This window comes from Pan troglodytes, chromosome X (genome assembly GCF_028858775.2).
Source record: "Pan troglodytes isolate AG18354 chromosome X, NHGRI_mPanTro3-v2.0_pri, whole genome shotgun sequence".
NCBI classification, from domain to species: Eukaryota; Metazoa; Chordata; class Mammalia; order Primates; family Hominidae; genus Pan; species Pan troglodytes.
The window spans coordinates 146,181,776-146,196,125 of NC_072421.2; the positions used below are offsets into that span (position 1 = coordinate 146,181,776).

Here is a 14,350-nt window from a genome sequence, read left to right on the forward strand (position 1 = left end):
ACTCTGAAGTCCTGGATGGAGGAAAGACTTGGTCTGTTTGTGATAACAGCAGGTGCTTTCCAAGGTACAGACTGTCTGAGTCATTGTAGAGGCAACATTCTCTCAAGATCTTCTTCACTTTCAAGTTTTCAACATGCCATTTTGCAGGTTCCTTTTTAGACTATCAGTATTTTGCCTTTGATGTTGATGGTCAGCTTGGAATTTGTAATAACATTATTTACCATATAACAGGGATAAATAATCTTTCATCTTGCAGAGGCAGGGGTGGGGGGTTCATGGCAGTTTATCAAATTGACTCCTGGATTGCTATGGCTCTAGTGGGAACTACATGGATAAATCTATGTTAAACAACAGCAGCATGAAATAGTGGAAGAAACACTGGATTGTTTAGCCAAAAACCCAGGGGCTAGTCTCCACCACCTCTGACTAGCCATAAAACTTCAGACAAATCCTGCAACCTTTTGAAGCCTCACTTCTTTTTCATCTTAAAAAATGAAACTCATTTTATCTTATTTGCCTACTTCAGAAGATTGTTGTAAGCAACAAATGATACTGGGAGGGGGATAACAGATGGAGAGGATGTGAAAGGACTTTGTAACCTGGCAAGGACTCTAAATTTCCAAGGAATGATTTCTATTAGCGATGGTCTTAGTAGCAGTAATTGAAGATATTCTTTATATCATCCTCATATATAAATTCCCTCATTCCCCTTTGTTTTCATATGCCACCAGGGTTCTGTTCTTAAAGTTTTGAATTAAGGGGTAAATATCTTCACTTTAAGGATTTAGGAGATGTCTCTCATGGGGTTAGATTATCATTTATAAAGAACTGAAACTGAGGATCTTGAAAATGCTAATTGTAAAGCTTATCATTACAGAGTAGATGTTAGATGCTGCCCTGAAACTTTGTAGCATCCTGATAAGGTATAATGCTTTCCTTTTCAGCATAGATTGCAAAATGAAGGGTAAAACATTTAGAAATTAATAAAGCATATTTATAAAAAATATACCTGGCCATGCGCAGTAGATCATGCTTGTAATCCCAGCACTTTGGGAGGCTAAGGCTGGCAGATCATGAGGTCAGGAGATCAAGACCATGCTGGCTAACACGGTGAAACCCCGACTCTACTAATAATACAAAAAAATTAGCCAGGTGTGGTGACATGCGCCTGTAGTCCCAGCTACTCGGGAGGTTGAGGCAGGAGAACCGCTTGAACCCAGGTGGTGGAGGTTGCAGTGAGCCGAGATCCCGCCATTGCACTCCAACCTGGGCGACAGAGTGAGACTGTCTCAAAAAAAAAAAAAAACAATATATATATATATATATATATATATATATATATACACACACACACACCTAAGTGTCAGACTAGATAATTTCAAGATTAGTGTGATCATAATAAATTTTTATTTACCAAATACCCTCAGCCTAGAGCTTTTCAGGTAACCAATTAAATGCACACTAAGTATTACTAATTGCATTATTTAAATTGGTATATTATTTTAGGTTTAGAAGGTCCCTCTTCTTCATGATAATGCATTTTCATGAAGAAAGACCTTAAAGCTGATTCTAAGATCTTCAAATAACACGTCATAGTGTAGTATATGTTGGTGAGTTTATTTATCTTGAGTTGGGAGCTTTTATAGATTCCAGCTATATGTCTTCACCACAAATCTTGTTGTTGTTTTTTTTTTTTTTTGTGCTGATGGCATGAGTGAGAATAAATGGAAGTTGTGGAGTCTGTGAAGGCCACTGGAGGGAAATTTCCCAATCTCCTAATATATCAGTGTCTCTTCCTGTCTGTTTCTGATGGGGTCCTACAGCAGGTCAACATCCTTAGGTAAAGAAAAGCTTCCTAAGAGTTAGCAGCAGTCATTGAAAGTAAATTAATGAAACCCTGCATCTGCTGATCTATTTGACAAGAAGAAATTCTGGCTGCCAACAGTTAGAAACCACTAGAAGTAATCTCCATTGGAAACCGGGCTTCGACTTTCTGCCCTGGGCTGCCCAAAGTATTGCATTAGACAATGCGAAAGTAAGTTGAACTTTGAATTATAATTTCAATGACTGTCTAGCGAAATGGATTCATGCTCTGACACTGCACCTTTGAGGCTGTGGGTTGGTTCACATAAGATAAAAATCTGTCTGGCCTGACAGTTGAAAAGGTCGCAAGAACGCTTGATGTCTGATGGTCTCAGTGTATTGCCAAATCTTGATTAAAATGGAAGACTTAGGAACAATTATGTTTTTTTCTTTCAAAATAATCTTTTCAAACAGAGCCATTTCTACATGTTTTGGCTTGAAGTTTATTGACTTAGCAAAGTATCGATTATATTTTCACTACCATTTAGCAATAACCTCATACTTAACATGAAGCTCTCACATAGTTGAGATACTTTGGCCTTGGGGCCAACACGTTATTTTTGAAAATGACATCTAATTGTCATTGTAGTATGTTTGGTATTAAAACTTGAACTATCTACATTTTAATGCTTCCACTTTAGCTCTAAAGCACGTTGCCTGTCATCTGTTTTCGTTATGAAAATACTTGCAGGAATGGCTTAACATTTTTACTTCTGTAGATCATGCAGGCTCTGTACCTGTGAAATGTGTAGCTTTTAATTTTAGATTAGAGACTTCTACTAGCTAGAGATTAACACAAGTTGAATCTTTCAAATTAATCTGCTTTTGGGCCACAGATTGACAGACTTAACAGACACGAGTCACCTTAAAGACTGGATTCTAAGCCAACCCGCTTGTTTTACATCTGGGAAAACTGTGACTTGCCCAAAGTCATACAGTTTGTCACTGAACCAATAGAGTTTCTTCAAGACAATCAGTTCAAGTATATTAAACAGTATCTCATGAAGTGCTAAAGGAATCCTGAGGGCAGGGACAAAGTGTTACATATAGATGTCCACCATACTCAGAGGAACTCTGTTCAGATTAATCTACCACATTTTCTGTTCTTAGCCAATTACATTTCACTATGCCAAAAATAAGGTACTTTCAGGAAACTACTTTCTGTCTTTTCCAAATGCCAAAGTCACTCTCTATCTGAATTTTTTCTCTTATTCAAAGTTAAGGTCCTGTCTTACTTCCTTGCTTGACCACCAGATCCATGGACAGTTTTTCCTTTCGTGACTTTCTATTAAAGTTATTGTCAGAGCCATGCATCTGGCTTTTTAAAATATGATCACCACATAAACTGGATTTCCAGGATAGCCCTGATTTCAATTCATTCTCCCCATAAATTGGTATTCTAGAAATTCCCATATTTGGCCATGTAAATCACGTCATGCAAGCTGACTTTGGTACCCACTGAAAGAAAATTTTTTTTCTGCCAATGTGCCTCATTTAGGGATCAAAAAAAGATATCTAACAGTGCTAACATGCACTGTAATTCCTCACTTTAGATATGCGGGTCTTGTCTACTCGTCTATAGTATACCCTCCCTGTCTTAGTCTGTCTTGTGCTTCTATAACAGAATACCTGAGACTGGGTAATTTATAATGAACAGAAATTTATTGGCTCACAGTTTTAGAAATTGAGAAGTCCAATATCAAGATGTCAGCATCTGGCACAGGCCTTCTTTCTGCATTATAACATGGTAGAAGGCATCACATGGAAGAAGTTGGAGGTTGGGGAGAGAGAGAGAGAGTGAGAGAGACAGAGAGAGAAGCAGAAACAAAAGAGTGCCAAACTTGTCATTTTATCAGGAACCCACTCCCATGATAATGACATTAATTTATTCATGAGGGCAGAGCCCCCATAGCCTAATCAACCCTAAGGGCCCCACCTCTGAATACTGTTACAGTGGCAATTAAATTTCAACATGACGTTTTGAAAGGACAAACATTCAAGCCATAGCACTCCCTGTGGACAGCCATTGTTTATCATGTACTGCATTTTACCTAATGCTTAGCTTAGTGCACTGTGCATACTGAGGGTGCAATGCATATTTGTCATTTGGGATTATTTCCTCTACATGAACAGATTTTCCAAACGCCAAATTTAGAAGTACTGCAACACATTAATTCTGGTCAAGAGTAGGTCTGGTTAGTTCATTAAGAGTTTATTTTATCAGTAATGTGTTGTGCTTGTACCTGAAATTATAAATGCCTGCCAGGTATCTGTTTATCCTACATACTTCCACAACTCAGAAATAATCAATACCTTGTTTTCTTGTGGATGCGAGAAAAGTTAGGATCACTGATGCTGGGTATATGCTGTCCACGTTAATTGGCATAGACCGTTAGGCTTCATAAACCATGGTACACCATGTATCACTCCTTCTTTGATCTTCAGCATAAAATTCAATGGGCTTGAGATGCTCCACAGAGCTGGCCCACATTTAATGTCACAGACCCTTTATGACACACACTATGTCTATTTCAGGGGTCAGTTTTTGCAGAGTGATTTTCTGGAAAAGTGCCATGCCCTTCCATGAGCCAAGAATTTCAGTGTCTCATAAATGGTGGACAGACAGGACCTTGGGGCCATCTCTCCAGCTAACAGAAGATACTAAGTAAGGCCCAGGGGAAGTTTAAGAAACAAACTTCTTGTGTTTGTTCTATTGATTTTCTTGCCAACAAGAAGTGTAACAAATTGTGATGTTTCCAAATAAAAAGCATCAGGAATAAGCTGCAATTTTATTGAGTGATTTCCTGGACACACATGCAGGTGCATTTTGGAAGAGGCTGGATATAGTCAGACACAGGTAACAAAGCCAGGTCACTTAACAAAGCAGGAAAGATAAGGGCCACGGTTGCAAATCATTATTTATAATCAAACAAAATGGTAATTTTGCCAACACTCCCTTCTCAAATATAAGACCATCATCATGGTAATCAAACTATTACTCTGACACAGTTTACTTATCAGGAGACCAATCTGAGATTGATGACCTGAAAATGGAGGTTGTCTTTCAATTCATTTGAAATGCAAACCGAGTAGACAACCTATACCTACTGTGGCATATTTTTAAAGCAAAATCAGGCACCTACATTGACCTCCTATTTACATTTCTTTGAGAAGAAAAGAAAATCACATAAAAGCTATCAAGAAACACATTTCACAGCAGGCAAATTAATTGGTTTTACAGTATTTGAATGGAGGGTTTGTCAAATAAAACATGCCGTGACAGTTAATAGTGTCATTTAGAGCCAGAAAATTATTGGCTTATTTGTTATTGGATAAAAGGAAGGCAAACATTTTGTATTAGAAAGTTTTAATGTGTTTAAAATCCTCATTAGGGATTAATGGACATGCTTGCTTAGCATAGCGCCTCATTAATTTGAGGCTAAACAGTTACTTCTGTGTTTCAATCTCAGTGTTGTTTCTTAACATTTTTTTTTTACTTCTCTTTAATTAGATCTTGCATTTGAGTTTGGTCTCTACACCATTGGAGATGTAGATTTAATTAATGAGATTTATAAATCTAATGAAAGTGAGTTATTCTTAGCTATCGTTTCATTTTAGTGAGCAGTTAAACCACATGTAAGTGGGCGCAGATCTAAGAGATTTCAGAAGTACAGAAAAAATGTGAACTTCCCTGAATATATTTAGCTGTGTCACTTGGCATTAATAGATAAAAGTGTTTTAATTAGAGTCATAAATAATAGGGGAGCTGGCGAGGATTCAGTTCCCATGCACATGGCTTGTTCTTTAGGATCATCACTGTCAAAGAAGAGCAATTGTAACTCTGTTTCTGTGGAATTTCAGTGTCATCCACTGGCAATTAAGACAATCCTAAGTGCGGAGTATAGAGAGTCAATAAGGCGCCAAGTTCGTTAGAGGTTAGTACAAAAGTAGAGCCACTTTCTATCAAGTGTATTCTGTTGTCACTGTTTTATTGAGGGCATCTGTGGGTATGATTTATAAAGTCTATTCCATTTACATTGCTTTAAGAGGAATTTAGTTAAAGGAAAAACTGATATCTGAGTTTTTGGTTTTCAAAAAGACGTTTAAATCATTAGTTATTTATTTGTAAGAAGACCATTGTAGTTTCTTTAGGGCGAGGGATTGTGAATGTCAAGGTAAGTCCTTTTTTTTCTAAAAGATTTTCAAAAAATAAGAGCCAAAGGTACATATTTAAAAGCTTCTTTTTTAAACGGGGTTATGGAACTTAATTTAAGACCCCATAATATACCTGTGGCAATGCCTTCAGAAATTACCAGAAAAAACTGAACTCCCACTTTTTTTTTCCCATGAGGAAGTCCTTGTATCTTAGACACTGTAAATGATTTGAAGAACTTGTCAGTCCAAGACACATAAAAGATAATCGTATTTTAAAATACTACATGATAGCAATCACATATTAAATGTGTAAAATGCTTGCTTGAATACAAAATATTTCAATGATTAAAAATAGCTCTTCTTTAAACAATTCAGAAACTCTGTCTAATGTTCTAAAGGAATGATTTCTCTCAGGAGGATATGAGTTAATCGAGTTCTCTGTGCTCCCAAAGAGACAGAGTAGCATTCAGTTAGGCCCAGGGGAGATCCTCAAGCCTTGGGGCTTAAATTTGGCCCTGGGCTTAATTTCATCTGGCCTTCTGGATAATATTACAGGAGTCACTACGGTGGAGTCCTGGTCATTAGTCCTACTCCTGCGCTTTCTGCTTATTGCAGTCAGAATGAAGCCTCTTCTAGATTAGAGTATTTGGAGAACTGTGAACTATGGTTAATTAATCAGTGTTGGAAAAAGCAGAAGCTAACAGTGAGGAGCAGTGTCACCTTCTTCCAAATCATCAGAGCTACTTGGCCTCCAACTCCCTTCTTTCTCCCCGCCTCCTTATCCCTTCTATTATACTTCCCTAGCAAGTCTATGATCCATGTTTCTGTTTTCGAAGACAACTATTCCAACCTTTCTTTTCTCTTCCAATTTCCAGTAACCACACCCCACTCTCAGCTGATGATCTTGCCGCATACTTCATAGAGAAAAATAAGATACAATCAGACAAGTACCATCTCATCTTCTCATCTTTAATTTCTCCAACCCAGCTGCTTATGTACCTAGGCACTCTGCCTTCCCTCCTGTTACAATGGAAGAAGTGTACAGAAGTGTCCATGTTCCTATTTCAGGCCAACCTCTTCAGTTGTGTCTTGATCGACTCCCTCCTTATCAAGGACTTTGCTTTTACAATCATCCACTTTCTCTTTTGCCACACTTTTTCCCTCTTCACTGAGTTCTACGCATCAAGTATATAAATATATCTTAATATCATCCCTCTTATAAAAACAAAACCAAACAAAAACCTTGACTCCACATCACCACTTTATATTATTTCATTTCTCCACCTCCTTTCACAGTAGGAATTGTTTATTCACTCTCTCCACCTCTGCCCCTTCCACTCTCTCCTCAATACACAATCAGGTTTACATCCCCACCATGCTGCTGAAACAGCTATGATCGAGGATACAAATGACCTAGATATTGCTAAAGCCAATGGCCTATTCTGCAGCCTCATCCTTATTTAATGGCCAGTTTTTCCTGGAAGCACTTTTTCTTCTAGGCTATTGTGACCCCATGCTTGCTTCCATACACACTTTAAGAATTCATTTTTGGCTTTGGAATACATGACATGTCATAGATAATATGCTATGCTATGCGGAGTGTGGCCTCCTGGCAAAAGGACTACTACATATAGCAAAATACATAAAATAGGAAAGAATAAAGCAGAGTGTTAATAAAATCGTAGAATCCAAAAGATGTGTGAAAGATCGCATAACCCGGTGACCAGCCCAAAGTGAAAGTGTTGTTATTCTGTGGCAACATAGGAAAAGTAAGATAATGATGTGTGTGTGTGTGCCAGTATGTTTGATGTTAGCATAAATTTAACTGTTCTGTATTTTGAACAAACTGGCCTTTATTCTGAGATTATGCCTTATTAACCTTTTGGATGTTATAATGTTCTTTTACAAAATAATAGTGCCAATGGTGGATTTTGTTTTGTAATGCCCTTATTGATAAAAGAAAAAGTTAGTAATCTTATACATATCCCTCATTATTTTTGTACTGTTATGTGAAATACAAAACACTGGGTACTCGGAATATATTCTCATGCCTTCACTGTATAGGCTGTTTAGGCTGCAGGCTGGCGAGTGAAGTGAATTGTCCCAAATTACACAGCTAATTAGTGGTGGAGCTTGGACACATAACTACTGTTTCCTGTCAGGTTTTTTCGCTACTTTATAAGATTTGTTACCTGAAAGTGAGATCACTGCTTTGTAATTGTTTACTTTCTCTATATTATGAGAGTGTGCTATGATCTTTGAAGAGGTCAAGAGCATACTACAACTTTAAAAACTCTAACATTTACTCTTTAATTGACAGAATTCAAAGGTGAACTTGCCTCCTGATATATCTTTTTTATGTATTTAGATAATGTATTAGTTCACTCTAGTTTGTACATCTCTAGTTTTGCAGTCTTCTCTTTTATTATGAGAGATTATTATGCACCTGCACACAAGACAGTCATTACCATTAATGGCAGTACACTAAGTAGGGATTAAGTGGAATCTAGATTTTGATCCTAAATGGTCTTTGGTTGCAGTACTAGGACTTTGGGACAGAAGTGGGTATCCTGTAGGCCCTGAGGAGTTGGCTGCTTACCTAGGAATTTCAGAAGGAAAAGACCAGGGCCAGAAGATCTGAGGATTGTAGGACAGGCACCAAAAGAAGAAAGAAGGTCAGGAAGAGCATAGGCAAGAGAGGGCAAGCAAGTGGGGTCAGAGTCACGGAGGCTGGCAAAGAGAAGTAGGAGACAGCTTGAGTCTGATCCCAGAATGATGGAATCATAGCAAGAAGCCTAGAGACTCTAAGTTGGAGATCTGTCCCTGTGGAACTGGGCTGGAAGACCCTACTCAGCCGGGGTATGAGTCTGGGTAGCTGCAGCAGCAGTAACCAGAATGGCCTCACTGACTAGCCCAGGGGACTTGAGACAGGGCATCCTTGAGGGAATGTGAGCCAGGCAGCAAGGTGCTTCCAGATAGGTTCTTGATTTCTAACAGTAATATTTCTAGATGTTTACCTTGTTTTTGTCGAAGACTGTAATATACCCTCATTCCCCCCATCTCCTTTTATAGCTCACTTTTCTATCGAAACTAGTTATTAGACCAAATAAATGAACAGTGAGTTAATGGCTATTCAGAGCCCACTGAATTAAGTACTCTTCACTTGAAATTCCATCTGCCATTAGGTACTCTCAGCTGATGATGGGCCTTTCTGCATATGCATTCCACCGTTGCCCATACCTAATGTAATCACTGAAGAGACGTCCTCATAATGAAGCATGTCACTCACCCCTCCTCCACCCTTCTCATCCCCACTCTCCCTTATCTCTGTTGTCATATCCACTTAAGTCCCATCTCCAGCCTCCTTTTTCACCTTTAATGAGAGCCAGCAGATGGAAAAGCAGCCTGAGACTCTTTACACACTGGGACCCTGAATAGGATTCAGTAATTAGCAACATTCATAAGATGTCATGGGAGCCAGTTTACAAGGCAACCAAACTATCTCCTCAGTGGTTCCAAGGCTCAGAGTACTGACACCCTTCTAAGGACTTTTGAGAGAACTTAGCATACAAAGTGCTGATGGAGACTTAACATGCACCCCCTACTAGGCTAAGGTACTTTTATAAACCTCACTTCATTTCAACATCACAAAAATCCTAGAAGTGGATTTTTAAAACTTTTTCTTACATAGGTAGGGATACAGAGGCTCAAACAAGTTCGAGTGGCTTGCCCAAGGTCATAAAGCAAGTTGAACTTCAGAAATAGGATTGAAATCCAGTTCTATGGAGCCTCAAAGACCAGGCTCTTTCCACTGCCCCTTAGAGCCCCCAGAAAACACAGTAAATTATCTCATTCATTTGCTCAAAGAAATAAAAGTTCATGGTTACCTTTTAGTTTTATGTTCATGTATGATTCCAAACAAAGGGTCATTTCCTGTATTTGGCTTAAAAAGACATGTGTTAAATTATTTTGATCTTCATGCTCTACTTTTTGTTCTTTTTGTACTTTTTTGGTGCATATTACCTTGTTTTACATGAAGTATTTTGACCAGGAGACTTACTTAAAAACTGGCCAGAAGCAGTATTTTAAAGTAAACACCAGCTCTTTGGATGCCCAGGATTTTTGCTGTATTAAAATGAAATTGGAAGATGAGCTGGTTAGCTGGACCATGTAACTGTTGTGAAATCGTTTTTGTTTTGATTAAAGTTATATTACCCGAGGACTTCTGTCTACAGCTTATGCAATATTAACTGTTCCCGTTTAATCATAGACTCATGAATACAAACTAGAATAGGGACGGTTAAGGTGAGGCAGGAAGCAAGGGACAGACAGATCCTAATGTGAACTGAGTTTGTAGTTTTCCAAATTCATTTTGGAAAACTGGGACTCCCTGGATAGAGACATAGGGGATTTCATAATGCATGCAAATAAGAACTTCAGAGGCTGCTGTCCTCTGTTTTTACAAATTACCAACGATGGGAATTACAAATTTTAAAAAGATTGAAAACTCATTTGGTAGTACAGTATCATAACCTGAGTTTTTATTTTATTAGTAATTCTGCGTCAGGGGACTTCTGTGTACCATAAATCAATCATGGGGATAAATGGGGAAGTTTGTTAATGAAAGTACAAACGGAATTAGTTTGGAAGCCACCATCAGTGTCTGTTGTGGATATTGGTTAACTGGGCCCAGTTATTTAATTTGCAATTAAACTTTTGATTTTTAAGTTTTACTTTGAGAAAGTGTTTGTCAAGGTGGAATATGCCTAGACTAGTGGACTATGATTGCCAGCTTTGTGGGACCGCCCTCAGGATGATTTTATGGGAAAAAATGACCTGTCTTCTCTCACAATCCCTTGGTAATAATATACTCAGAGGCATGCATTGAGCTCCTCTGGATTAACCATGTGTTGATCATTATTCTATTAATGTTTTACGTTAATCTCCATGTTTTCTATTAGTGATGGCTGCTGCTTATGTCTCTCAATGCCACTATCAGGGTGTTTTTCATATCTTGTATTACCCTAATCGCTAAGAAGTATGCTCCAAACTGATTAATTCCAGAATGATTAAAACATCCTATGCAATTCATTTATTGTTGCTGCAGTTAATTGAATATTTGATGATTTAAAGGTACCCTGATTATTTCATAAGATATGTATTTATCACCAGGCAGATAATTTGTGTGTGGTCTCTCTGTGGCTACATGGGGTGGCAGCCTGCACTGTCAGATGCAGAGAGGGTAGGCACTTGTGAGGGTTCTCAGTAAACTCACCACCTGCCTGATGTGCACCTCCCTTCCCTGGCCCTCAGAGGACCACGTCCGTGCCCAGCACAAGAGGGTCGTCTGGGGCCAGGAGTGAGAGCACAGCCTCCCCTGTGTGTCGTGCAGCTTGCTTTCTGCTCCAGGAGGAGGGGGCGGAGAGGGGGAATGAGAAAGGACGCTGCAGCTCTGAGTGGCTAACTTGCGCTTTGTGGACTATCTGAATACTCAAGAGTGGATTTAAAGAGAGGAGAAGGTGCCTCGGGAATTAAGCAGCAGCTTGGCAACTCAACGGGCAGCAGTTCTAATCCCAGTGCCACCACTAGCTCTCTTTCTCAGTCTCTGTCTTTCACACCTGTCCGAGTAACTCCTCCAGAATTACTGCGAAGACGTGTGGGTGTGTGTGAGAGAGAAAGAGAAAGAGAGTGCAAGAGAATAGCATTTGGGGCCGAGCCCCAGCCTTAGCTCAGCTTTCTTCCAGTGTGCAGAGTGACCCTGGTGCATCTCCGCAGGGGGCTCAGTGACTGAAGTGGCCTCAGGTGGCCCCATCACTTCTCAGCCATGTCGAATCCTTGGCCTCTCACTCCCATATGGAGCGAGGACTACGGTGGGGACCTCAACGGCTGGGAGCTTCTGTCTGACATGGCAGTGTCGGTGAACCCGGTAGGTACCCTTTCCCTGGCACTTAAATCAGACCTCCTGTTTGGTCTTGTCTGTTTCCCCGTAAATGTTGTCTCCTCAATTTGCGTGGAGTCTTGAAGGCAGAAATGATGCTGTCTTCAATGTCTTTAAATCCTCCCTCTTGGCACCATCCTGAGCACAGTGTGAGCTCAATCAGGATTTGTTGTCTAAAGAAATAAATGGGAGAGCTGATGAATAGGCGGACAGGCGAATGAATGCGATCCTATTACCCTTGTCATGACTACCTTACAATGTATGTCCCAGTGGGTTTCTAATTGTTTGTTTTCCTATCCCATCTAGACATTTAACTCTGAGAGAAAGAACCTGAGACTCCGAGTGATTTGTATTACCAACTCTCCATGCTTTGCACTGTGCTAGGCACGTAGGAAATATTTGCTGGTTAATTAAAAAGCACTTGCAGGAAGGAAAAGCACTTGCGGTTCAAATGTGGTTGTCTTACGGAGAAAACAGCAGTGGGCCCGGGCTAGATGAATTTGCGGAACTAGTAACTTCATGAGAATGCTGGATTTTAGTGTTTTCTAAAGAAAAATATCTAATCACTGAGTGTGAATGCATATTTATTTGACTGTTCTTGCCTTTAGAGTTCTCTGTCTGTCCTGAGTGCTGCCGACTCCAATAGTCAGTCATTATTAGATGTGCTGCAAAGCTCCAGAGTCCACAACTCTTTCTCTTCTGACAGTATTTCCTCCCATAAAGAAGTGGATATTTATATTTCAAAGAGTAGAGATGATATTTTCAGTTGGCAAGAGTGAGTCAAATCTTAGTTTGAAAAGACGAGAAGACAGGACTTAAGAAAAGTAAGGAGAACAACAGGACAAGGGGTAATGTATTGGGCTTTGCGGATTACAAAGCACATTCACATCACTTATTTCACAGGATGCTCACAGAAACCCCGTGAGATTTAAAAAAGGATGGGTATTACTATTATTCTTTCCTTTTCTTTTACATTTGGAAAAACTAGAACTCAGAAAGGTACAGTTATTAAGTCCTGTTCCCAAGTGGTAGGGCCAGGACTCCCTCCCAACCCTTTTGACTCATCAGCAGGTGCTCTTGCTGTGTCTGCATATCACTGATATATTTTCACTGTGATTTAAAAATTAACACTGATGTGTTTGCGTGGGAAAAGGCGAACAAAGACCTTTTCATGAGACTGGGCCATACATTTTTAGCCTAGGCTGCCCACTCTAATACAATACAACAATGATATTGAAGATTTAAGCCTTTCTTATAATCCTTTGACCTTTGTATTTGGGGAATGTATTTGTTAGAAGTTCAAGAACTCTCTTGGAAAATACAGTTGCTGCAGCACTGAACAATGGAGTGAGATTGTATTTGCAGTTGAGAATTACCAGTTTAGTTGTATAATCATATAAACATGTTAGACCAGCATCTTCCAGTGTATATTCTGCAAACATTCATTGTGTGGAATAACAGTAGTTATTAATTGGAAAATAAAACAAGCAAACAAACAATCAAACAACTAAAACTAAAAACCCAAGACTGAAGCCAAGGAAGTTGGGAATGTACTTTATTAAAAATTTTAGACAGGTGTCTCACAGCTTTTTATTTGCATCATGGATCTCCAAAGGGGGATACAATATGGGTTGCAGCATTTCCCATACTTCTTTGAACACAGAACCTTCCATTTTGCATAACTAGTGTCCATGGGATGGTCACCTTTTTGTACTTCCCCAGAGCTTATAGTTGTGCATTAACTATGTGATTCTTCATATTCACCTTCCTATTGAGCCTGTAAACTCCATGAGTGAGGAAACTGTGTCTCCTCTTGCTTCCCATTGTATCTCTGCCTAGCACCAAGTGGCACAGTCTTTGGCTCTCCAAAATTATTTGTTGAATGAATGAATGAATTGTGCTACACCAAATCACCAGTGGTTCTCTATATGAAACCTGTATTTTAGATTCTTTACAAGGTATGCCCAGCCAACTTAAGTCTTTTCTTCTACTGTTTCTTCTACCTAGTATTAGAGTATTATTGTTATCAGAAGGATGACTGTATAAATTTGTCATCCAAACTGGAGGACATTTTTGAGAGGGAAAGGGAATACTATCAATAATTACACAGATAAGAAGTGTAACCTGGGGCTATACTGGGCCATCTAGAATTGATAGCCCTTCATTATTGGTGACTGTCTCAGGCTGTCTCCCCTATTTGGGATTTTGGGCCTCTTGGAGCAGGGACTTTTCCATGTAGAAGGTCTTCAATAAATACTGGTTGTAATTAATACATGTACAGAAGTGACCATAATGCTGTTTGAAGATTTGCTGTATTGTTTAACTTGTAGTTTTTACAGGTGAGGAAATCTAGTGCCATATTCTATTCTTCATTTCCCCAAGTATAGTTGAGTC

General features: G+C 39.2%; 1 protein-coding gene across 12 annotated transcripts in view; it reads left to right on the forward strand.

Moving 5' to 3' along the window:
• The window catches only part of AFF2 (ALF transcription elongation factor 2), a 491,337-nt gene that overhangs the window by 292,590 nt on the left and 184,397 nt on the right, over window positions 1–14,350 (forward strand). The window contains exon 1 of one of the 12 annotated variants that reach the window (XM_016942638.4): window positions 11,796–11,944. In XM_016942638.4, the coding sequence (XP_016798127.2) occupies window positions 11,843–11,944 (102 nt within the window). In that variant the 5' untranslated portion in view covers window positions 11,796–11,842. 12 annotated transcript variants of the gene reach the window in all.